The following is a 26,308-nucleotide window of genomic DNA, read 5'->3' on the forward strand; positions in this document are numbered from 1 at the left end:
TCTTTTTTGTGTCCCACAGTACACATTGGTCCACCCACTTTCTTCACTTGCTAATCCAATCATCAGTCAGAATGCAGTCTCGATGCATTCATGGACATGCAGTGGAGCCGAATGTGGGTTAGGAAATGGGGGTTGCGAACCCTGCGATAGATGAATAAACAAAAATGGGTGAGAGAGGCATCCAGCAGGCTTACAGCATCACTTGAGGAAGAAATGTGTGACATCTTGATAAAATGAAGGTTGAACATTGGCCCCTGTCAAGGTATGAATTAAATAACAAAAACCTTCAAATTGTGTTTAAAAAAAAAGCAGTAGAAAATGAATGAATGAATGAATGAATGAAGCTGCAGATATGTCGCTAACTTGAAAACTGAATACAACACTCACTTCAGCAACCATTTTATGACAGAGTATCTTCTTCCATGCGACAATACAATAGAAATTAATTTTGGATACACCGTATTGACATAACGCTACAAGGAATTATACTGCTGAATCTAAACTGCTTTACAAGCTGTACACTGACTACTCTAAGTTTAATTTCCGTATTAGCGTGAAAAGAAATCACTCATTTTGTGAGATGCTGTACATCCAGATTGAAGTGATGGTCTGTGCACACTTTCAGTCTGACACATTAAGAGCATGAAGAAAGTAGTGAATATGCATGAGCAAATATTCCCTATTCTGGAGATGCCATGCTAAAAAGACAGATGGATAACCTGTAATTAACGTGAAAGATACTTCAACAAAGTAGATTAATTGGAGCAGGTCTCCAACGCAATAATAGCAGTAACTACATGAACATTTCCGCTAGGATTTCAAAATACTTTACCTAATATTAATCAACAATGATTACATTACATTGAAAATGAGCGTCTGGAGCTCAGTTTGCAGGGAAATAGTACAGATTTTCAATCAATCTTTATCCTCTCCTCTTCTCCTCCCCCATCCCCCTTACAACCGCCCTCCCCCTCCTGCATCGTCAGCCGGGGTGAGTGCTCGAGCGGCTGCGGCGCCGAGTCTCAGACACGCCGGTCGTCGGTGGACGCTGCCTGGCTGGCGGCTCTGGACATGGCGGAAGCGGCCCCGCAAGAGGAGGACCGCAGACCCATCCGGAGAGTCCGTTCCAAGAGTGACACGCCTTACATCAATGAAGCGAGAATCTCTTTGCACCTGGAGACAGGTAGGGGAGCCTGGCAGCGACACATGATGCTGGCACACCTCCACGTGTGGTGGTGGTGGCCGTTGTGGCTTGTGGTTTGCACTTGCTGTTTGTTGGCGATACCGAACAGGAAAAGATGCACCATCATCAGTCGCAGGCCGAGACACCAGCGTGAGTCTGGGGTTTTATGTTGCAGGTCTGACGGTACCCATGATGCTCAGCTTGGAGAATATAACCTCACTATGAGTCATGCACCGTGAAATGAAAAGAGAGAAATCGCCACACAGGCTGGATTTGTTATAACGAGTGGAGGGATTGATAATAATCAGGCTCTATGGGTGACGCTGTGTCATGTCGTGTCAACTAATCGCTGCATTGGGAGAAAGTGAGGTGTCGATAACAAATCCGTTAATTTAACGATGCACGGGTTTGTCTGTGCAAAACGTTTTCTTTGTTGCCATGGTCACGACGAAACACTCACAAAGGCTGCACGGCTAAAGCACTGCTCATTGTCCAATTTTACATGGATACGAGTTCGCCCTCTTGTTCAGCATTACAGTAAGGTTTAACGCGTCAGTGAGGAGCTGTCCATTGTTCATTGGTGCTGAACCCCAACTGTTACAAAACGTAGGCTTTTTTTCTCCCCCTCCTTTTTTTTCTTTTTCCACTTACGCCGCACTGCATCCAAGTAGCATGCCATGGACCCTTCTCCAGAATGTGACAAATCTTAATCCTGAAATGGTGTGCATGGACGGCTAGTCATGGTTACACTTTCCACATTGCAGGTACTATATCTGTATTAATAATATCACATTACTGGTATGAGAGCTGGACTTTATTGCATACTTAACTGCCACTGCCACAACTGCAACCTGCCTTTTGCTTATGGAAGTTTATGATTCACTCCATTCACATCGGCTCACATATCCTCACCAATTTTCTCCACCAGCCAATATTAAACAGCACCTGAAACTAAAAAGTGTCTAAGCCTGTGTCAAGCGTAGTTGAACGATGGGGGTAGGCAAACAGTGCTGCCCCAGACTATTAGCTGAAACAGAGTTGACAGCTATATTCATTCCTTTATTCAAATGCACATCACAACGCCAACTTGTGGTGGTTTACATCTATTTCATGTTTGTGTGCAGCTGTACATGCAGTCGTGTCCTTTGTACCAATGTGTCTGTGTGTGTTGGGGGCGGGATGTGAGTATAAGGTTTAGTAAACACGAGTTTGTCACAGTAGCTTTGGCCTGATAGCTGATGGCTGATGGTGTTGTGTCATCACTTTGGTACTGGTTGTAATGCTTCAGGCTGATTTACACTCTAACCACAACATCAAGTACATCTACAATGTGGGAGTGCGACCAATAATGATATTTATTTTGGCTGGAATTCAGTGCGGTTTGAATTCATAATTTTTAGGGTTGTCAAAGTTAATGCGTAAATGACCCCAAGTTTCCTTTAACAGCGGTAATTTTTTTTTGACACGGCATTAATGTGAGCACTGCCTGTTTGACCCTCAACTCACACCATAGTTTGATTGAAGCATGGTAACTGGGTACCCACAAGATGGAACAAATATTGTGCAGAAATGTAGAAAGAAAAGTGTTATTTATTAGTAGTGGACAATTATTCAAAATTGTAATCGCATTTTTTTGGATAGTCAGTCAAGATTAGTCGGATTGTTGTACACAAAGTGTGTACCTTGCTCCATGTTTTGTTCAATGTTTTGTTCCTGAAATTTGAGCACACAAGATCCATTGCTGAATTCTTTGGTAAGCCTGTGTACTGCTTTTTGTCCCCACCCGCATGAGTACTGTATGATGGACTTTTAAAATATATTAATGTATTCATATGAGCAATTGGAAAAGCAATGAGAAACCACCTTATGCAATAAAATACTGTAGTTTTTGCTGTCAACTGCTGCTGGACACACAAGTTACTCCTACCAGTAAAATAATGTATGTCGTGTCTGTCACTCTGCAAACTGGAGTACCTTCTACACGGTATAAAAAGATAAATTAGTAACATACATAAAGAGTATGAAAATGAGGGGGAAATCAATAAAAAGGCCTTATTTGCAAATTCATTGGATATTGCTGGATTAGAGAGCATACATAAAGAATACGCGTATCTTGGATTAAGTTGGTTAAAGACTAAAATTCAGTAATTCGATGACTTTTTTGTATACTGCCGCCAGCTCTGTATCTGTGGTTGATATGAGTGAGGATGTCATGAAAAGCTTCTTGTCTTCATGAGGTAAAAACACATCTAAGAAGAGCATAGTGAGTAATGCAGTTGCTGAGCCGGAGGGTTTAGGAATCTGGATGAAGAGGGCAAGAGGTCTAATTCTTTAGAGTCCTGTCGGTCCTGGTCTAGACACAAGAGATCCACATGAAGAGTGAGAGGTCATCAATGTCATTTGTCCAAGGGACAGAATTTTTCTCAGCAGACACGATGAGGGTTAGATGCAATCATAAAATTAAGTACTGTATTAGTAACTGTTGCATTAATTTGGTATTTGTTTTAGTTTGGGCCGATGTTAACAGACTCATATTACATGTACTGCAGAAAGCCACTAAAGTCCAGGTTCTTGCATGGGTCCAGATTTACAAATCCACAACCACCCTGCCCAGGGGTTTCAGTTATAAAGGTTTTTTTTTTAGGTGAGCAGGTGAGCAGGAGACATGAAAATGGAGGAGCATGTGAAAGTTGTCAGTCCAGAGAAGGGGAAATTTACATTTCAAAACACTAGACAGCACCACTGATAAATATAGAGTGAAGAGCCATCATTGTAAGGAGGACATTCCTGACCACCAAAGCAGCACACATTTAGCCTACTACATCAACACAGAGCAACCACGAGTGTAGCCAGAGCTAACGCTAGCAGCAAAGACATTAACAAATTAGCGAACCATAGAAAATATCTTCACCAAAGTAAACTTAACATGGAACACAAAAATGTAATTAATTAAAATAGTAAATTTTAAGTGAGATTTTACAAAGCATGAGAATTGGAGACGTGATGAAATCACACTACTCACACAATTCACTTGATATCAAACCTAACCTAACGTACATGTGTTCTGATACAGTCAATGATCACTTTCCTTACAAAGTGTGTGGTTATTGTATAGTAACTAGCATGACTGTATTGAAATCAGTCATCTTGAAATCAGTTTATTTTACTTTACTATTTAACTTACCTTTGATGACTCTTTTCCCACACAGAACACCTGGATTAGTCAAATTGAAGGGTATTGGAGAATCTGTGATTGGGAATGCATGGTATGGAAAAATGATCTCCCTGTATTCAGACGCTCTTTTTTGCATTTTGAACATTTTTATTTTAAGCATAAAACCCTTTACTTAATACTAAATTCTAACATACTGTATAATGTTATGATAATGTATGATAATTGCAGGTTTGAAGTTGGTCCACAGCACAATACATCCCATTGCTTGGTCATGGTTATTGTTTGTTTTGGACATGCTCAAAATGTTAAATTAAGAAACATCACATACGGTATAATTAATTACACTTGCACAATTCAATATGTCTGAAAAGGAGTAGGAAGAAGATCTTCTTTAACTTTACCTTTTCTGCATGTGTGTTCCCGATAATCCATTACTTGTATTATCCAAATCAAGGTCAGCTCAGTTGCATATTTCTCCCAGAACCTCCCCGAGACGTAGACATTGGCACATTCTCAATGAAGCAGGGGGCGCTTTAAAGAAGACCTAAACAAAAGACTGAGTCAGAGAATACTTAAATGTCGGAAAAAAATGAAGCATTTGAAGAGGAAAGTAAGGACAAATGTGGGTTGGAAATATAAAAACTGTCCCTCTGTAAGGAAATACTTGGCTGTACAATAAGGTGTGAGTTACACATGCAAAACACCTCACCCCTTTTCTCTAAATAGAATAGATGTAATAGATCTTGCATATATTATTACTGACATACTGTATATTAAATAGGTCTACAAGAAAATGCAACTCGCATCCATGACAAATGAACAAGGGAGAGCTTTAAATGCAGATCCACAGTGTTGCTGCTTCCCACCAAAAGCAGACAAAACCCTCACTCATCCTCTCTGGCATGTGGATTCTTCCATTCAGCTCAGACAAATGAATCATTGTACTGAGACAACACTTGAGCCAATAAGGTGTTTAACCCACAGTGACACAATATAGCTATACTTACATGTACCATGACACCCCTAATGTACTATACCAGGCATTTACATTACCACTAATCACTAAACTACGCTAATATTGTGTTTTGCCTATTGTGTAAACTATTATTAAATATTATTGTGCCTTGTTTGCGCTCTATTTGTGAGGTTCACTGAGATATTTGTAGTAATTGTAAGTTTGAACCCATGCAGTTTATTCTCGAGCACATTGGACAGTGAGTGTTGCTGGAGAATGTCATCACCAAATGAGAACGAGCTGAGGTTTTTTATATTAAGTTGTGTTCTGATGCATTTCTCCCATTAGGTTGCTGTTTAGGTGAGGGCCACCTATCAAAACAACAGTGATGAAAACAGGAAGGAGAATAGGGGGTGACTCAAACTCTTGTGATAGGCCAACTCTCATTCACACTTTTTCAGGGACGTACACACACACACACTCCCACAGGCGCTGCTGTTGTCACGTTGTATTAATCCAACACATGCTGAGCCCAGTCAAAGCAAGGATGAAGAAGAGGTACAAAGCTGAATGGATGTGAGAGAGCTAGAAATAAATGGCTGAAAGAACAGAAACCCTGAACATTTTGTTGTCTCTGAACACACATTGCTGAGCAGATCTCTTGATATAATATAAGTTAATAAAGCAAGCCAACATTCATAAAAACAACTCATTCTGTCTTAGCTGGAGCTGGAGGGTTCACTCAAAGGTTCAATAGTCTTATTTTCAATCATTTTGAGGAAATATAGAGCTATTCAGGCATTTACTTCCTCAAGACAGTCTATCAAATTTTATAATGTGACGGCATCCTTTTGTTTTAGGGGCATATACACCTGCGTATCATCTGCGTAATAGTGGAAAGCATTTTTGTGCTTTCTGAAAATGGGGCAGCAGATCAAAACAGAGAAGAGCAGAGGTCCATAAATGGAGCCCAGTAGAACCCCACAAGTCATTTAAAAATTCCTTATTATATTTAGATGGTAGATAGCTTGCCACACAAGTTCACGTCAAAGCTGTGCTTACATTTATATGGACTATTTATCCTCACACTAAATAATCACACTCATATCATGCCCCACAAAATCATAAAACTATTCCTGTCTGGGCATGCCTCCTCCTTAAATAGGATAAATACACTGGATCTTGCAAGTTCTCAGACTAAAGATGCGCTATATAGCCTCACTCGGATGAGAGGTGAAACGTCTTCCAAGACAATCCGAACAGTCCTGTTGCGATCTATACCCTGAGAACACACTGGCCTGTATGAATGAGAATATCCACAAATATCCTGTGAATATAGTAAAAAGTGTAGGTGTTGTTATCATTATTGGATTGACCCCAAATTTGCAATATTTTCTGCCCTTAGTGTCTGTAACCATGGCTTACTTCTTTACCAGACTCTATGATATCGGAGACGCTACACCTTCACAAAAAATTGATTCAATATATTATGATGAACTGCAATTGGCTAGCAACCAGTCCAGGGTGTACCCTGCCTCTTGTCAGTTGGGATAGGCTCCAGTATACCCCGTGATCCAAATGAGGATAAGCAGCACAGAAAATAGATGGATGGATACTATGACGCAATGTATTATTTGCTTGGTTATTTTTGTGAATGTTGTTTCAATTTTAAAGACCATGCTGTTTTCATTTTGTGTTGCAGCTGAAGAAGTTGAGCGCCTAGCAGCAATGCGTTCTGATTCGCTGGTACCTGGTACACACACACCTCCAATTAGGCGAAGAAGTAAATTTGCCACCCTGGGGCGTCTCTTTAAACCTTGGAAATGGAGAAAGAAGAAGAGTGAAAAGTTCAAGCAGACCTCTGCTGGTGAGGAAAAAACACACACAACATCTTCTCCATTCACCTCCACCAGAGCTAACATGAGTAAAAAAACACAATAGATGTGTATTTTGAGATTATTGAAGGTAGGTAAAATGGACAATAAAAACACAAAGACTCGGGCAGCACACAGTAGCAAATAGTAAAAGCCTGTCACTTGTCCCATCAAAAGGGGAGATTCAGGAACAGTCTGCAAATGGCTGCAGAAAGGAGGATGCAAGGCGACCAGGAAATTGGCTGGTCTCACCACCAAAGAGAACAAAAGGGAGATGAGGCTGACACATACCTTTATAGAGTAGTCTAACACGATACAGATAATCTACTGCAACAAGAGACTGGTAGAAACAAGGGCGATTTCATCCTACTGAAGATTCCAGTAATGACCTGTCCACAACTGTCCACAACTCCATGATGAAAAAACACGGCTGGTGTATGTTACACCATACGTTCCTCCACTTAACGCTTTAGGATGCCCCACAGATGTTCAGTTGGATTCCCATTAAAACTGAATGCTATCCCAGCTGATTTAGAGTGGGAAGTGGGACACACCCTGGACAGATCACCAGTCATTCTCAGGATTGGCACATAGGGACACGCTACCAACCATAACCACATTCACCCTTCATTTAAAGCAGGGGTCTCAAACTCAATTTACTTGGGGGCCACTGGAGCTAGGGTCTGGGTGAGACTGGGCCACATCAGGTTTTCAAAAAAAACGCATTTATTAAAAACGGAAAAATATACAAACTTTTTCAGGGCTTTGGTTCCAATTTTCTACAATAAAAGCGATGATAAAACATTCCACTGTTCTCAAATTAATTCTAATTCTTAATTTTTTTTTTTCTGCACAAAATAAGATGAAAAATAAACAAACAAATAATAAAAACTTAAGAAACCACATATATTTGGTGGGTAGACAAATATTTTTTTTCAGATTAAAATTAACAAAGCATTATTAGAGCCCTGTAGACATGACGCGGGCCGCGTGTTTGAGGCCCCTGATTTAAAGTCATCAATTACCAGAACGTACCTACAAGTGTTTTTGGACTGCTGGAGTACCCGGAGAGAACCCACTAATATGACAACAGTAGTCAGAGTAGTAGTGGGGGCTCATGTCTGAAGACAGTGATAGCCACTCTATCATCTTCGCTTTCCGCTTCCTAAGCAAGGCAGTTATCTTTGATGTGTTTGGGGAGTGCCATTTGGCCCATCTAATGTGTGGCTTCAAAATGTCACAGAGTGTATACTTCCTCAGCTATACAAGCAGTGACTGCTGTGAAATGTACAGGCTTCTATAGTGTTGTCCCTTGAGACGACATACTGTAATAACATGGTTGCTGAAATGGGAGGAATGTAGTTTTGTGAGATAATACATGTATAAAATATACTGTATATCAAAGCAAACAGACAGAGTACTCAGCTAACTCAACGCACTAACTGCCATCTTATTGCTCAGTGCTGGAAAGGAAAATGTCTACACGACAAAGCAGAGAAGAGCTCATCAAGAAAGGAGTACTGAAGGACGTTTACGAGAAAGGTCAGTCTTCATCGTGTACAAACTTAATGTATTCAAATTTACTAGCAGTGGAATATCATGGCTTCAATTGTTACTACAGGCAACAGACTTTACTTACTGTTCATATTTTATGCCTTCACAATATGGTTTAGGTCAATATTGATCTGGATCAAGAATCCCCTTATAAAAGTGTCTGTGACAATAAACTACATATATATACTGTATTTAGAATGTCTTAATAACCTACAGCATGTCATATTTATAAATGCATGAATAATCCTTAGTATTTCAAAGAGCAGAAGGATCGGCGTTTTACACTCTACCATTACATTTATGTGCTGTTTTGCTCAATTTGAGCACTGCCTGTATGGGACAGAACAGGGTTATGGTAGCTTGAAATATTGCCCCCCCCCCAATGTTCCACAGATGAAAAGCAGTCTCACATCAGGCCTGAACACACCAGCCACTATTAGAAGGTTCATTGTATACATGTACGTACATGTCCTCCATTCTTGACCATAGTGACTGTGCTATTCCATGTTTGTCATTGAAATTACGACATTTTCCAATGGCTTAAAGGGAGGAATAGCAGTGATGTTGACAAAAAGACAGCAGTATGGAATATGGCCAGTCTTTTTGTTTTGAAGTCATTGAAATTACATCTTCTGCTGCCATTTTGCCTACTTGCTGTGGAAGGGAAGACCAATGGCTCAGGTTTTCCAACATACTGTAAAACTCATCCAGACTTGACTAATGCAGTTTTTATGGACTTCCTTCTATGCACCTACATAAAACTACAGTATGTACATTCTTTTCAGCTTCCTGGTTACTCACTTCTTGGACATGATATTGGCAACCAGGGTTGAGCTTTCTCTGCCTTTGTTCATCGCTGTACCAGACCAGCCACTGACCCCGTGGTCAGGCCGACACCCAGACATACACAGATTGGGCACACAGCTACCTTCTCTGTGCACTATGGCTCCATCGCCCTCCTAAAGTTCCTCTGTCAAATGTCTCACCAAGATGCTAACCTGATGGGCTTTGATCTGTTATGTGCTCCTCCATATACTGACTGTGGCCATGCTCCTTCAATCACCACATCAACTGCGCCTTGCCTGGTGCCAAAACATCATGGCCGAGCTGTAGAAACTGTTGCTGTTTGTCAACGATTCGCTCAGGGTTCCTAATCTGGTGGTGACAAGAAACAAAACTGGCCGTCTGTTGACCTCAAGAAAGCAAAGAGAGCAGTGATCCCAGACAAATACCCACTATACAAGAGCTGTCCACTAAGTTGCAAACTCACTACTTTTGTGACTCACCAAGAGGTTTTCCATTCCTAAACCTCGCAATACTGAAACTACGTCTGTGTGGCAAGGGTTCTATGCACTGTAGTCCCCAGCGCTTTGAGAGGGGGATTTAACATGGTCCTGGTCTGGTGAGGGGACAATGATAAGGGACGATGCCTCATCAGGGCAAGAATGGCTGTACCCCATCTCCACCTTTACAGGCCCTTCATCACTTCTTCCTGGTGGCCTATGAGCAGCCCGCCAGGTGTGCACTTCCTCTCCTTTTTAGCACATTGAGGTGTGCTTGACACCATCAGGACAGCCAGTATTGCAGACTGTGACAGTGTGATGCGTTTTGCCGTAAAACCCGCCGGGAGAGCACTCACTCTCCTCTGTTTGCACATCATCAGGACAGATCACATCATGATACGATGATGGAAATTAAAATCATATGAGCACAGAGTCATTTTTTGTTCTTGAACATAACCGCATTACTCCCATCCTCCTCCAGCCCCACTGGCTCCCCTGTCCATCACGGTAGACCCTACAAACTCACTGTAGACGACAAACTCATTCTCCTCCCATACAAAGCCCTCAATAACCTCCTCACGCTGCGACCTCTTGACTGCCATCACTAGAATCAAGCACCGAACCTTGGGGGACCGAACTGTCACTATTTTTGCCAACAGCCTCTTTCTGGACCTCATGTAATAACCTGATAAAACATGTCAAAAAAGCTCTGCTCTGGGTCAAAATACATTAAACATTAGTGTTCATATAATTGTGTATTTTGCATTAATTAAATAAAAATGTGTTTAATGTGACGTATTTATTACTTACAACTTGTGACTGGCATCATTTTTTCTCTCTTGGTTCACCTGGTCTTGTTCTTGTGCTGTGCATTTGCAGACATCTCACCCACATCTTCACAGGAAGAGGAGAAGCTGCAGAATGGCAGTTCTCCTGTGCTTGAATGCAGCTTGTCAGAATCAGAAGGCGCTGAGCCGATGGAAGGAGCAGCAGCAACAGGAGGTAGGCAACCAAAAATCTGCAGTATTGTCTGTGATGTCAAACTCTCAGTCAGTCCATCCATTTTCTGTACTGCTCATCCTGATCAGGGTGATGAGGAAGCTAGTTGCTATCCCAGTTGACTTGGGATGAGAATCAGGGCACACTCTGGACTGATCACTTGTCAGTTATTTGACTGGCGTATTGGGACACAAAAGCGAGCATATTCATATTCACATGGTCATTTAAAGTCTTCAGTTACCTGAACATACAACAAACCATTTAACACCACTGAGGTAATTCCTGTGCTTTTCTCCTTGGGCTCACTAGAGTTTGAGATCCCAAGTGAGGGCACAAGTCAACAGGACCACACCCATAAATTAATCCAGGCTCCACCTACAAAGAAGCCTTCATTATATTCAGGGGATGATGCTGAATCAACACTCCTCAGACGTCCCGTGGTACACAAGCAACCACCTGCGCTACCACCCAAACCTTTCACCAGGATACCAAATCACAGCACAGGTATACTTGTCTTTGCAACCTTATAATGGAAAATGAAAGTGATAGTGATAGTGCTTACGCTCTTCAATTTACAGATGGCACCCCGGTAAAGTTGCCGTGCATGTCGGTGAAGTTATCTCCGCCTCTACCTCCAAAGAAGCTCATGATCTCCGTACCTGCAGGGAGTATGGAACCCTCTTTACTCGCCTTCCAGAAGTGCTCCGCCCCTCCCAGCCAAGTTCCTGTCGGCGGGCACTCCATACAATATGGGACGCTTCCTGTTTCTCTTCATCCGCCCAGCCGAATCATTGAGGAACTCAACAAGACCTTGGCCCTAACCATGCAGAGGTTTGAGAGGTGAGGAACCATCCAGAGAGCAGAAAAAAACATTTTTAAATGCATGTTGACCATTCACATCATGTAATAAATGTAGCATAGCAACCACAAATGGATTACGTGATCAAGAAATTTTTCTTAATTTACTCAAGCACCGTCATCGGGCATGATAATGCAACAAAAATAGCTGAAAATGTTTGCAAAACTGAAGACAAACCAACTGGTTGACAAGCTCAGGCCACAAAAGTACCACAGTAGAAATTCCTCACACAGAAGAGGAACATCTTCAAGTAGTTGATCAAGGACAACACAAGGTTTTTGGGACCTCTGCACTCAACTTCCAATGACTTCCCAAGCATTTTCATGACCATTGCAAATAGGGACTTTTTTTTTTGTGTGTGGGTGATGATGCCCTTCTCTTGGCAATGCCACTCGGAATTATCATTCCTTTTTCTTTTCTTCAGATATGAGAATCAGATTTGAACTTTTGTACACTTTCACTTTATTTTTGTATGCTGCAGCTCTGGTGACCAACATTGCTATTAAAAGCTATGTGCATTAGTTATGACCAAATTCTGTCATGTGTCAAGATTTTAAGTCCTGCAACTCATAAAACTAACAATGTACTGTTTCTCACAACCTAAGCAATATTTAATGAACCATAAAAAAACCTCTTCCCTTTCCCATCAACTGCAGTTCTGTAATGCGTGCTGTTCCCACACTGATGATCGAATGTGACGACAAAGAGAATCTCCCCAATGAGGCAGATTGTGAGGATCTACCTGTTATGTACGGGGATGATGAAGAAGAGCTAGAAGAAGAAGAGGAAGAACTGGATGAAGAGGAGGATGAAGAAGAGGAAGATGAAACCATGTTCATAAGTAGGTGTTTTCTCAGATTTCTGTTTGTTACATGTGTCTGCTCACTGTCAAACACACACACTGGGGACCTATTATGCTTTTTCCACTTTTGTGACCTATGACTAGTTAGAATGTCGTATTCGCGTGTTGAAAACTTGTAGGTGAGCCCTGAAATAAGTTTGAGATGGCTCTGAATATTCGCTTTGTGAGTTTTTTCTAAAACCGTCTTCTACAGGTGTAAGGGAAGGCAAAATTAGTTTACAGTTTACAGCTACTTACCATTCAGAAGTAAATGGAAGTGAAGAAACTCTTGAGAAACTCCGGACTGTCCAGTCTCTGCTTCCGAATCAGATTCAGGATACAGCACATACTTTATGGCTGTATGTAAAAAGCGGACATTTTAAAAAGATAAATCGACGTTTATCATCACCTCCAATACCTTTATCAGCTACAATAAAGTTAAGATCAGCAGATATCCAGAAGTCCGCCTGAGCACCTCAACCACAGCAGAGTGGGCGTGCCGAGAGGCGGGCTGTGGGTGGAATAAACTAAAACATACCTTTTTCACAGGAAGCACAAAATCCAAAGAAGGCTGGAATAGGTGCAGATTCTGGAAGATGTAGAAAGCTTTCTATGCTGGTTATCCTGTGTTGATTTTCTATAAAAGTCCACAACTCAAAACAAAGGGCTGAAAATGAGCAAAATAGGTCTCCTTTAATTAAACAAGTCACCAAGTTTGTACCTCTAAAACGGTGCAAGGTAATTGTGTTGAAAAGTCTACGTCAACTTGTGGCCCACAAGCCACATCCATTGATTATTAATGGATGAGGTTGTTGTAAAATTGGACCTTTGCAAGACTCTGAACTTTAGTGGCTTGCTGCAGTACAGGTAATACAAGTCTGTAAACAGTGACTAATAAACACTAAATTAATATATCAAATAACAGATGACTTAGGATACAATATTCATTATATTTCACAATAGCATATGGCCTTCATTTCTAATTAACAATATTTTCAATGTAGGCACACTGGCCCTGAAGGTGTTACGAAAAGACTCTCTGGCCATCAAACTGAGTAACCGTCCATCAAAGAGAGAGCTGGAGGAGAAGAACATTCTACCACTGCAGTCAGATCAGGAGAGATTTGAGTCCAGGCAGCAAACCGCAACCAAACTCACCAGGTGGGGACACTATCAACAAGTTAGAATCTCCGCTTGGGCACCTCAGCGTGGAGTTTGCATGTTCTCCACATGCTTACGTCGGTTTTACAGAAAGTAATTGAGAACCGCTGGGTTAAGGTGATCCAATCACATTGCCTCATTGCCTTATTCAGTGCTCTTCGTCAGTTAGGTTATCCATGAAAACAACAACAACTTCCTTGGACCTCAAATACAAATGTACTTTTTTCAGACGACTGAGTCAACGTCCAACTGCAGAGGAACTGGAACAGAGGAACATCCTGAAACGTAGGTGACTTTGGATGCTAAAAATAGAACAGAAAAGACAAAAACAATTATGTGATAGAGTTTTTCATGTCCCCTCTAGCACGAAATGATTTTGAGGAGCAAGAAGAGAAGCGGGAGATCAAGAGACATTTATCCAAAAAGGTAAGCAGCATCTGAAAACATCTTCAGCTTTGTTCTTGTTTGTGAAATTACTAGTCAATAAAATACATGTTTTTAATAATGTGCCTGTAAAGAACAAACGGCACATATTTTATCTGACTTGTTAAGTGTTATGCATTTTATTTTTGTACGTCCTGTTAACTTCAAAGTATATTATGAAAAGACCGATGCCCGTCTGATCTGTGTATAACAGATCTGATTTAACTGTGCAGTTGTCCCTAATTTATAGCGGTTAATTGGTTCCAGACCCGTCCGCGTGAAATTAATTTCTCCAATATAGAATTCAATGTTAATAAATTGAATACTTTCGTAGTTAGAGCATATAAAACCTGTTAATGAAGTTCTAAATGAGGTCTTTAACATTATTGGAGCCCTATAGACAATAAATGATTGGTCTGTTGTCACCTTTCTAATCCTATTATTCATTGTTTACATCACATTGCAACTCTTATGATGCAGGGACTCGAGCAAGCTGACCAGTTGGTCTCAAATTTATTTCTTATGTTTTGTTGTTGGAGAGTTATGCCAAAAATGTACCACTTCCACATGGGATGGGAGGATAACTTTTTTTTCTCCACCCTGTCATGTCTTAAGGTTGTTTAATGTTATGTAAGAGCTCAATGTTTTGTGTCAATACTGCTGCCTCGTGACCAGAATACGACATATCACTTGTGCTTAAATATGTTAATTAATTTATTTAAAAAAGTGTAATATAAAGAGAGCGATGAACGGCGATATTGCAAGGGACAACTGTATTGCTCATATGGTTCTGAGCAGCCGTATCCTTTCCGATAAAATAGCAAGTTTGTTTTCCCAACGATAAACCCAACACAAACCCGCATTCAACTTAGCATTTCCATTGTATCGACAATTGAATAACTGTATCCATAACAACAGTATCCATAATCTAGCTAAAAATGTGTTGAATTGAGCTAGTTTGTGTTTATGGCTCACACTCAACCCTTCCTCCCACCTCTAGCTCAGCCAGAGGCCCACAGTGGAGGAGCTGAGAGAAGCAAAGATCCTCATCCGGTTTAGTGACTACGTGGAGGTCGCTGAGGCTCAGGACTATGACAGAAGGGCTGACAAGCCCTGGACTAGATTAACAGCTGTGGACAAGGTTCCTGCATAATGACTTAAATATTCTTTCCTTAACATTGACACATTATTAATTTATCTTTATTTGTTTTCTTAATGTCATTCCAGGCTGCCATAAGGAAAGAACTGAATGAGTTTAAAAGCACAGAGATGGAGGTGCATGAGTCGAGTCGTCACTTAACTAGGTAAGAATGCAACTACATGATGATGTTTGCAAATAAAATACACATGCATGTTGTGGTATATCACACACCGAACGCCACTTCAAACAAAGACAACCAAGGGTTTACTGTTACTTATTTCTTAAATGGATGCTTGTGCCACATAGAAATGTGAAGCTCTCCAGTCATATTTAACTGGATAATAGCATACATTGCATAAATTATTTAATTGTTTGTCTTATTTTGCACAAATGTTTATTTGTGAAACGTATCCAGTGGCATCACAGTAAAGCAAGCACAATATGTTGATTAATTTCATGAAAATGTGACCTCATTTTGAAGGAAGAGCTATATCGGTATCGGATATTAATTGCTTGACAACATTGGTATATCGGGTATGAGTAAGAAAGCTAGTATCTAGCATCTCTACTGTTTTTTAAATCACCAAAGGAAGAAGTCTACCATCACTGTGAAAACAACACATTTTGAAGGAAAATACATTGAATATCGTTCAATGGTCCAGTAGCCTGCTCTCAAGCCAACAAAACATCCTATTCACAGACTAAAAACAAAAGTCCTGGCGAAAAGAAAAAAATGCCAAATGTCTAAATACCTAAATTGAGACAGGAGAACGAATGCACGAGTGTGAAATGTACAGCAAAATGCAGTGCGCTGTCAGTACTCGGATATTGCACTCAAAACCACAAAAAATGATGAGAATGCAGTGATTGATCAATACTGCCTATAATTGTCGCCATCTTTGGCTATGTCCCGGATTGGGAAGAATTAAGTTAAAAATAATTGCGGCTGAAGAGCAGAGTGAAAAATAGTGAACAGATGAAAAACAGTTTTGAATTGGTCAAAATCTGCGTACTCAAGAACTTAGCATATAATATTACCAGTATTGCCTGTTTAAGTGTACTGACTGAAGTACACTACTCAATTTGAGGCATTCATTCATTCATATTGCCTCACAAAGCTAACTGTTAACCCTCTGTTATCCACTCACGAGTAGCCCCACCTCCACCATCTTGTGTGGATCATCTTGTAATCCAGCCTGTGTGGCACACAGAGACGAGCAGATGAACCACACACACACACACACACATTTAGCGTTTGACTAATCGATTTATTAATTATGGCAGGCCTATATATCTTTGTGTGTACACTGCTCTTTCTAAAAAACATTTTTTGTTGTTGCAATTAGTTGCATATACTGCATACTCTATCTAACGCTCTCATTTCTTCTGCAGGTTTCATAGGCCATAAACTGAAGTGGGAACTTGGTTGTATTTCTATTCTTACATACTATAAGTGAACACTGTCCAGACTGCTCGATGCTGCCCTTCTATTCCGGAACACCTCTATGGTGATGGCATACCACAGGCAGGCTGCCAAAAGACTATACACCTGTCAACTCGGGATTGGCATCTTTTTTCAGTGGAGATTTCAGATTTGGAAAAAAAAAAAGTTTTTTTATGATAGTGAACTTTGCACCTTTGTTTCTGAAGAAGTTATTTCAAGTCCAATGCCAATTTTGATGAGTTTGAGGAGGAAGGCTGAACATAAAAACATGAATGAAAAAATCAATATACTGTACATATAAATGATTGCCATGATGGGCATCTGGCTATTTCGTCACTATGTCCTATGGTTTTGTTCAGGTCACAAAAGTATTTCAACTAACCCAGAGATGATTCTTTTCGAACAAGTGTTGCACCGTGTTGGGAATTGGATACTGGACATGAAAGCTATACAGTGAAACTCTGTTTGACTATTGTGACCTTTATTAAGAAAGGTCAATGTTTCTTGACCTTTTTATTGCTTCCAACTGAGTTAAACGCTCACCCCTTGCCCTGTTCTCCCAGAATGTCTCCAAATTAATCAGTGAACAAAGCAATAATCACAGATTCTCATTTATTTGTTTGTATGTTGATACAGTGGTACCTCGGTTAACGTCCGCCCCAGTTTGCCCATTTTGTGGTTAATATTCAAATTTTTTGCCAAAATGTTGCCTTTGCACACTGTTTTAGAGTCCTAAACACCAGTTGTTTACGCCGTCATCTTGGATCATGCCCCAAATCTCGCAATAAATATACGCACCATTTTAGGACAACAGCGTTTGTTTATATCAGAGTTGTAGAAAGACGTACACGTTACATGATGTAAACACGTGGACCTAACAAAAGAGAAAGGCAATGGACGTGCTGAGACAAGGGTGAAAGACACCTGAATTTTACGGCTTAAAGACACGACCGTTGTCATTTCATAGGTATGTAAATGTGACTGAATGGCCCGCCACCGGCTGCGGTGTACATAAAGTACATCTACTCCAGTCCATCAAACCCAGCTGTGCATCAAGGGTGTTTCTGCCCATTTAATTTTACATCCATAGCTCTCCTGTGATTCCAACAAAACATAAGCATTCAAACCTACTCACCAGACACCTTACTTGCCAGCACACTAAACACGGCAAGTTAGATTTAGTTTTGATATTTAGTTTTATATATTAATTTCATTCATTCATTTTCTACCGCTTATTGATAGTTTTATGGGTGTTTTTCCAACAAAACTGTGTAAAAGTGACGTTACATGCTCAGTTAATTAATTTTGTACATTTAAAACTACAATGATTATCTACAAAATATGTTTTGTGTTCACATTTTTGGCTGTCTGGAACAGATTAATTGGATTTACATTATTTTGTATGGGAAAATTCGCTTTGGTTTGCGTCAGACCGTCTAGAACAGATTAATGACGTTAACCAAGGCACCAATATAATCTCCTTGCAGAGTCTAGTTTCCCAATGATCAAAGCAAAGTTTGAATGCATCTCAGATTGCCGGCTGTTGACAGTTCAGTAACCCTCTGGTTCACTGTGCCTCTACAGCCACATTTACAGGGATTTCTCCATGTTTCATTTGATACACTATTTGTAGACACATACTTATGTCAATGATCAATATGAAACACTTACTATGATTTTACACATTAGTAACATAGTAGTTCAACATTTTTGTCTGCGTTTCTAAAACCAGGTTGTTGAAGTAGTAAGTACCTACAGTAAGTAGTACCAACAGTAGCCAAACTATTAGACAAAACAATGATTTATTTGTTAACTATTAGCATGTAGTCTGTTAAAGGAGGGCGTGTCTCTATGCAACTCTAAGCGGAGGCAAAAAAGTGAGGGGGCTGAAACCTCCCCTGACCAATCGCAAGGAGTAAGCATAGTGGCGGCAGGAGGCTGCTGAATTCGAGCATGTCAGCCAAGAGAAGTGTGTAAAATTTACCCTGTACACAACTTGAGATTTATGAAATAAATTTATTGAAATAAATTTACTGTAGTGTCCTACTGAGAGCCACTATCATTTTATCTCCCTGAAAAGAGCAGGATAAAATCCCTTTAAAGCTTAAAATAATAACTGCCTATTGTTTGCAAATTTTTGAAAACCAATCACCAGTTTGTCAAAATTGCTGTTTTTATTAAGTGTATATTGTTTACAGTCAATTCAGAATCATTCGTCACTTGTGATTTCATTAAATGAGAACAGATGGATGTTTTTGTGTATGAAATTGTGTGAGTGTGTGTGTGTTTATGGGCAATCGTGAGTAATTCTACTTGCTTGCATGTACAGAATTATACTTGTAAATAAAGAAAGTAAATTACTTTCAAATGTTTTTGCAAAAAAAAGAACAAATGCATGTGAGTATTATTTATTGTGAGTCTTCAATGATGTATGTTTTTTAAAGAAAAAAAATGGTTGCCTGTTTGTCTTTTTGAAACACTCACACTTACCGCTCTATGAGACATGTCTTCTTCTGAAGTCGCTCCCAATGTTCAAGTCCGTTAAAATGATTCCTCATTTTATCCAACAGTTTTTGTGCAGTCATGAACTGTCCAGTTGGGAGCTTCTTATCAGAGTCAAGTGAATTGCTGTTGCATCATGGGAAGGCAATAATCGGAATTCCTCACAGGTTACATGGCATGCATTGGGGTGCCACAATATTTGTGCCATAGATCAATTGCTTTAGTCACAATTGCATCCGTGTTCTCCTGCGGCATCTGTATAGGAAACTCATTGTTAGGACAATAAGACAATATCTACCTAACTTGATTGAAGTGTTCTTTTTTTACAATAGTGTAGTTGTTTACTTACATCACACAGAAACTTGGCCACGCCCTCTGGTCGGCTGATTCCCAGCAGAATAATTTTATAGCTGAGTAGTATTTCCAGGGCTACAAACACCAGGATCTTACAGGAGCCACTGATCACCTTGTCCCACACTCTGGAAAATGTATTTATGTACAATATATCATCTGCTTTTTCTTTATGAAAGCATTAACATCTATGCTCCATTTGATTTCAACAGAAAATGAAAGTCAAACTTTTTTTATAGGGACAAACATTGGTATAACTTGGCCAAACAGGAATTGCAGTAAAAATAAAAAGGGCAATTATTATTATTTAAGGGGGCTTAAATGTGATTTCTGGATCATTTTAAACATTTGTTAAACCTGCCAAATCAAGTTGATATCAAAGAGCCAAGTCACACATTCCTCCAAGACTTCAAGTTTTCACTGACGGACTTCAGACGGACCTGTCCATGTGCCTCCTTGTGCAATGAAACCTTGCAGGCACTGTAGGTTATTAATCCATTACGGTGAAGTGTGAAAATACACTTGGTTACACACGTACTGTGCGAGGTCTTTCAAACCTTGTTCAGTATCTCACATCTCACTATTGGGGAGGTGCCTTCTGGCATGAACAATTACAGAAGCTCCAGAAGTCTTTGATGTAAGGGGGCAGCCTGTCACCCTCTAAAAGCACCTGCAGGGTACATCACTGGCATGGTTGCTTTCTTCCCTGTGAAGATCACAGCTGTTCCTCAGCAAACCTGTCACTGTAGTTGGTTAATATGCAAGTCACATTATGTAAATGTAACATCCATCCATGTTCTTCCATTTAGCCAGGTCCGGATTGCAGGGGCAGAAGTCTAAGTAGGGAAGCCTAGACTTCCCGGCCCCCGGTCTAATCTAATAAATGCAACATTGTTGATGTTTTTTCGAGGGCTTTATAGGCAGTATAGGTGCTTCCTATTAAATTGTTAGCCACCTTGTGCTAGTTGTTTTTCTCGAGAACATGGGGAAAAGGGAGAGACGCGTGTTTGTTTATGTTTCACATAAAGATTGTGGATGTTGGGCAAAATGTAAAATGTTCAGTTTTCCTAGAAATGTGCAGCAGAGTTTATTGACAGCCTGTTCCTTTTTAACTATCAATCAGTGGACGTACAGTATGTATGTTACCACTGTTACACATGTGTAATCGTATAAATTACTACTTTTCAGGAAATGCTTAGTGCTTGTTTTGAAAATGGTGCTTTGCTAATTTCTTGCCACATATTAAGCATACAGGCAAGCCAGCATCGTCAGCACAGACGACATACAGTTGGAATCTGTAGTTGCAGATTTAAACACTATTTTCTTCTGAAATGTTTCTTTATTGGCCTTCATGGTTATCATACCATGGGGAAAACAGACGTCTGGCTCATAGCCCACTGCACAAAGGCAGGCACACACCGGCTTCCCCTTCCTTTACTTTGCTCATCCAATCACCAGTCAGAACTCAGCTAGGATGCATTCACGGTCTTAGATAGTTGGGCATTTTTAACTCATTTCAAGGCTCATTTTCATCAAATCAAGCGTTAAAAAAATATGAGAGCTCTGCACAGGGAGCCACAAGGAGGAGGCTGAAGAGCCTCATGCGTCTCGGATGAGATGTGGGTTGCCAACCCCTGCTTTAGACCAGGATTCTTTAGAACTGAGCAAAAGATTATGTTTGTTTGATATGAATACTTAATCTAAAAAAACAAATGTATCACTCCTTCCAAGACAGAGATAAAAGGTATCCGCCCATTTTAAAAGTTCTTGGCAACAGCAAATAATGACAATAAAGACAAGAAGGCATACTTAGAGACAGCTGTGGACTCACCGCTGCAAGCTTGACTCAGGCAAGCAGCCAGCAAAGCATCGCTTGAACCACAGGCTGTATGGAAGTTGTGCCAAGGCACCACTGCTCTTCAAATGGCTGAGCAGCTGAGGCTCCTCCTGACTCAAGTAGTGCTCCAGGCTCTTTGGCTAGTACAAAATACACAATGGCAGAGATACAGAAAAGATTCATAAATAAACAAATAAAATGTATATATGCTGTGACTGATACTTACAAGATGTGGAACTGAGTCTCCAAACTTGGTATGGAACTGACTGATAAAACATTTTATGAGCCAGTAGCAGTCACATGGGTCCTCTACAATCTCCTCCATTGCTCGACTGATCCACAGGAAATCCTTGTTTTCCTCATCCTGGTAAACAGCATCAGCACTTCATAAGCAAGGGTGCACCCGCCATCATATGGCGTATGTTTTGTTAATGGTTTGGACTCCAAATCATACATTGATCTTAAATGATCATCATCTACATGTTTCTGCACCTCTTGGGTTCATTTTCACAGACACAGCATTTAAGTTGCCAGTAGAAAAAGTAGAAAGTACAAAAGTAGAAACTAGTCAAATTGTTGTTCTGTTGGCATATTATTTTGTTTAGACATAGATTACCTTGTTGTTGCCGATATTTTTTCTTCTCTTTCAGCATAAAATATACCTAAGTTTAATCAAAGATTGTTTTCTCCTTGTAGAACCCACCCATAACAAAAGAGAGCTGTAGGTTATAATTTTGGTTCTATAATGTGCAGCTGGCCCATTAAAAAAAAAAGCCTTGCACCAGAAATGGCCCCTGGGCTGCACTTGGTACAACCCTGTTATTATAGATCTTCCGTCAATGTTGAGTGCGTGACATGAAGTCAACACTGTTAACAACCACAACTCTGTCTATTTAGCTTGTTAGCTTCCTTCTTTGCAAGTGAATGATGGTAATTAAAGCAAGAAAGGGAGTGCTATTGCAACTGAAACTAATCAATGCAAGACAACAGTCATTATTATTGCAAATGAAAAAGAGAAGGTGATTGTGGAGATGGGCTGTTTGCCCTCTGAACCAGTCGGATACAATGGGAAATACAAGTAATATAGTACAAGCCGACCAATCGCAGTCTAGCATCACTGTAGCTTGAGGATTGTTTTGGAGGTGTACGTCACACCAATAGCATTTTTCAGGTTTCAGGGACTGATATTGGAACTGAAACCAGTGAAATGCGACAAAATTTGTACCTGGAGAGCAGCAAAGCACACGAGCATATCCAGCATATTAGTTGTTCCTATTGCTCTCATAGGTGCAGATTCTTGTCTAACATGCTGAAAGATACTGCAACGACCTGGCATTTATGTGTAGTGTGTAAGAGTTGTGTGACTTCTGAATGTCTGTGAACGCAACATGAGTCCTGACTGTGTGCGGGGGTAGGAGAGCAAGACAGTTTTTTTTACAAGTAGGTGTAAAAAAAGTGAATTATCATTTTATAAAAAAATCTTACCGGTGGTAAGGTTTCAGAACAGCGCGGGAGCACCTGGCTCTCCAGCTGGAACATACGCAGGTACACAAGGGTGGAAGATGTGGAGGAGTTGATGTATCTCATCACCTCCAGAGCCTTCAGGATGTCCTCATACTGCTCCTTTCTGTAGCTTCCAACCAGAGTATGAGAGTCGCTGTGGGGCGGCAAGATTCCTGGAAAACAAATTGATATAGTATGTATATTTAGCGCACCAACTTCTCCTATGATACGCATTCAAAGTGAGGGACTGGATGTGTACATTTGGTGCAGAGGTGGAGAACACAGAGTTGCAATGCATCTCCACAAGGCCAGGTAGTGTACTAGGCTATGTCCACACAAATAAGCATTTTCTTCCCTATATATGATATATTTTCTATGGATTTTGGCCTTTGTGAGCCATGTTCCTGTGGATATAGCCTTGTTGGAATCAATCCTGAGAGTCAGGGAAATTGAAGTAATACAGCAGAATAGAAGTGATGGGGCAAGAAAACGAGCCAAAGCATGAATGCGCAGGCCAGGATAAGGGGAGAGAGGGGATTGTACTAGGTACTCATTTGAGTATGCTCTTAAAGGGGAACTGCACTTTTTTTTTATTTTGCCCATCATTCACAATCCTTATGTGAAACATGAACATATATTTATTTTCTTTTTCTGTGCATTATAACATGAGAAAATGAGCTAGCTTACAATGCTGTCATTGGGATAATGATTGACTGATGAATGAATGATTCCAAGATTCCGAAAAATGCGGTCCATCATAATGCTACGTGCATGCATGCGTCTTACCTAACAAGACCTTCCAGACATGAACCCTATACATGGATGGGAGGGGAAATCTCTGACTGAAGGTGCTCAGCTTTTCAAGATCTGTCAAAATAAGTTACACATTCAAGTTACACAGACAATAGCGCATTACATTAATCGTGTATTCAAACACAAAAGCCACAATGACATAAACGTTGTTGCAGTCTAAAAAATTTAAAGGGGACCTATTATGCTAATTTTTCGACCCTTTCTATTTAGTTGCCCTCGGCCATCTCTGTGTGGAGTTTGCATGTTTTCCCCGTGCATGCGTGTATTTCTCCGGGTACTCTGGTTACCTCCCACATTCCAAAAACATGCTAGGTTAATTGGCAACTCCAAATTGTCCATAGGTATGAATGTGAGTGTGAATGGTTGTTTGTCTATATGTGCCCTGTGATTGGCTGGCGACCAGTCCAGGGTGTACCCCGCCTCTCGCCTGAAGACAGCTGGGATAGGCTCCAGCACCCCCGCTACCCTTGCGAGGATAAGTGGTAGAAAATTAATGAATGAATATATTGAGTTATGAACTCTTATGGAGCAGCTTCACACGATAACCAACACACAAAGTTTTCTAGTTCTTCCAGACTCTGCACCTATTCAGCTGAATTTCTTTAAATTTTGAGGTTCCTGTGAAAACGGTCTCTTTTAATGTGCTGCAGGCACGCCCACTCCATTGTGGCTAGTGCTTAAAAAGACATCCGGTTTGTGCCACTAGTTGCAAACCGAATTGGATTTGATGATACTTTTTAAAATGTTGACTTTTAACATACAGCTATATGTATTGGATTCCAAATCCGATGTGGAAGTAGAGCAGCTACTCGCAATAACCCACACAGAAACCTACTTCTACTATAGTGGATATAGGAGTTGATAATAAATAAATAAATTATTTGCAGGGCAAATTGAAAAGTGTTTAGGAGCTACTAGCAGCTGATGATCAACTGGCTGCAGACTCCTAACTTACTATAATAGGTCCCCTTTAAATCAAAATTGTATGACTTAAATTACTTACCCAGAGGATTATCCTTGAGTAGTATTTCTAAAGATTTCTTCTCCTCCACCCCTCGAAAGCCAACTTTCTCATAATAAGCGGAGCGAAAGTTTCTCTGAGGGTCGTCCGCCATGATTTCACCTGACGAAAGCGGGACAAAAGGAAAGTGAGCTTCCAAACCAACAAACTCTGCACAATGCGAATTGTAAAAAAAAAAAAACATACCTTAAACAGAAAGGTTCTCAGCGTGGTGTGATGTCTCCAAGGATGTACTGGTTTGGAGCAGTCAAGTTCCAGTCAAAGAACACGCCGGGTTGGCCCCCTTTGGGTGGATTTGTTTCAATCAGTGGCAACATGCGCTGGTAAACTGTGCTCTTTAAGCTAACGCACTACTTTAAGCTAACGCACTACTGCAGTGCTTTAGCTGACTGCCGAACACAATGGAACAAAACATCGCCTAAAGCTAAACAATATCAGTGGAGCACAAGACACCAACATATAAAATTAAGGGCTTTCTAACAACATTAGCGTGACGGCGTCAGTTGTAGTGCTACGTGCTAAACAAATGCTGTCAGATGCGACTCTCCACTCACTTCTCGGTAAAACCTGCGTAGCGTACGATGTGTAGGACGTCTAAAGTAACTATATGACAAGACAAAATATCTTTCTTTTGGACACGCTGGTTCCGCTTATTTTAACACAACACGAGTGACAGCGAAGTAAACAGTCGCCTTTACATGACGTCACTCCCGCGCCCCACTCTCCAGGCATGGCTGTGTTTGAATTCGGGGTCTGCACCCTAGTCGGCCAATAGCCTACCCGGTGAACGAAACCAGACGTTCGGGGGTTCCTGTTCCAGCCGCGAAACAGCCTTGTAAATTCAGACGGTCTAGCCTTCCTGGCACTTCCTGGTTGTGTCACGTGGTCTCATGTTGACCCTGACGTCGTCAAAGAATGACATATGCCTTCAATCGCGATTTGAAATGAAAACTTACTAATCCATCAATACTTGATTCAATGAGCTTTGCATCGTATGTTGACTTTTTCAAGGGCTGGACGGAAAGAATACATAACATTTGAATATAAATAAAATTCTTTTTTATATCACTTTTTCCATTTAACTGATACATTTAAACTAAATGCAAAATCTACAAAATAATGGATTTGGCCTCCCCGATCACCACAAGCATTCATACACTAATGTGGGCAGCACTGGAGTCAAGGTGGGTGAATACAACAACCATGACCACCTGGAAGGAGCCCACAACATTTGAGCAGACTTGCTCTACTACCTGAGCTACTGCCACCCCTGAAAATAATTTATTACATTTTTTTATGAAATGTATTATTACATTGATGTTTTTGGGGGGAGTTTCAATACACACTTGTTTTTAATAATGTGCAATAAAACAAAATTCCACATCTTAT

The 26,308-nt window shown here is 40.5% G+C and overlaps 2 protein-coding genes across 5 annotated transcripts; one reads left to right on the forward strand and one right to left on the reverse strand.

The window, feature by feature from the left end:
* The first annotated feature begins 1,003 nt into the window (after window positions 1–1,003).
* On the forward strand, window positions 1,004–19,654 carry LOC131129677 (phosphatase and actin regulator 1-like). Of its 2 annotated transcripts, XM_058073442.1 has the most exons (13): window positions 1,005–1,183; window positions 7,016–7,180; window positions 8,649–8,729; window positions 10,904–11,026; window positions 11,333–11,527; window positions 11,602–11,863; window positions 12,539–12,723; window positions 13,728–13,884; window positions 14,114–14,169; window positions 14,249–14,310; window positions 15,308–15,448; window positions 15,535–15,611; window positions 16,841–19,652. In XM_058073442.1, the coding sequence occupies exons 1-13, from the start codon at window positions 1,072–1,074 to the stop codon at window positions 16,854–16,856; spliced, it is 1,632 nt and encodes a 543-aa protein (XP_057929425.1). In that variant the 5' UTR covers window positions 1,005–1,071; the 3' UTR covers window positions 16,857–19,652. The 2 variants fall into 2 exon arrangements, with proteins under 2 accessions (XP_057929426.1, XP_057929425.1); XM_058073443.1 differs by lacking the exon at window positions 8,649–8,729 and having other exon boundaries at window positions 1,004–1,183; window positions 16,841–19,654.
* tbc1d7 (TBC1 domain family, member 7) lies at window positions 13,416–25,837 on the reverse strand. 3 transcript variants are annotated; one of them, XR_009129867.1, is made up of 9 exons: window positions 25,106–25,642; window positions 24,902–25,021; window positions 23,872–23,952; window positions 23,068–23,258; window positions 21,809–21,946; window positions 21,577–21,722; window positions 19,744–19,873; window positions 19,383–19,649; window positions 13,416–14,186 (listed from the first exon to the last, which is right to left on the reverse strand). XR_009129867.1 is itself a non-coding variant. In XM_058073445.1 (9 exons), exons 3-9 carry the CDS (start codon window positions 25,011–25,013, stop codon window positions 19,563–19,565), a joined length of 885 nt encoding a protein of 294 aa, XP_057929428.1. In that variant the 5' UTR covers window positions 25,014–25,021; window positions 25,106–25,202; window positions 25,700–25,837; the 3' UTR covers window positions 19,042–19,562. The 3 variants fall into 3 exon arrangements, 2 of the variants coding, with proteins under 2 accessions (XP_057929428.1, XP_057929427.1); XM_058073445.1 differs by lacking the exon at window positions 13,416–14,186 and adding an exon at window positions 25,700–25,837 and having other exon boundaries at window positions 19,042–19,649; window positions 25,106–25,202; XM_058073444.1 differs by lacking the exon at window positions 13,416–14,186 and having other exon boundaries at window positions 19,042–19,649; window positions 25,106–25,202; window positions 25,474–25,642.
* Window positions 25,838–26,308: the final 471 nt, after the last annotated feature.

The sequence above is a fragment of the Doryrhamphus excisus genome, chromosome 5 (assembly GCF_030265055.1).
Source record: "Doryrhamphus excisus isolate RoL2022-K1 chromosome 5, RoL_Dexc_1.0, whole genome shotgun sequence".
NCBI lineage: Eukaryota > Metazoa > Chordata > Actinopteri > Syngnathiformes > Syngnathidae > Doryrhamphus > Doryrhamphus excisus.

Bases quoted from the DNA above. Each gene is read 5' to 3' on its own strand.
- LOC131129677 (XM_058073442.1), top strand. From the start codon at position 1,072: ATGGCGGAAGCGGCCCCGCAAGAGGAGGACCGCAGACCCATCCGGAGA. The intron at 1,184-7,015 runs GTAGGGGAGCCT...TTTGTGTTGCAG, and splicing joins CTCTTTGCACCTGGAGACAG to CTGAAGAAGTTGAGCGCCTA. The intron at 8,730-10,903 runs GTCAGTCTTCAT...GTGCATTTGCAG, and splicing joins GAAGGACGTTTACGAGAAAG to ACATCTCACCCACATCTTCA.
- tbc1d7 (XM_058073445.1), bottom strand. From the start codon at position 25,013: ATGGCGGACGACCCTCAGAGAAACTTTCGCTCCGCTTATTATGAGAAA. The intron at 21,947-23,067 runs GTAAGATTTTTT...GCTGTTTACCAG, and splicing joins GTTCTGAAACCTTACCACCG to GATGAGGAAAACAAGGATTT. The intron at 19,650-19,743 runs GTAAGTAAACAA...TTTCCTATACAG, and splicing joins TGGCCAAGTTTCTGTGTGAT to ATGCCGCAGGAGAACACGGA.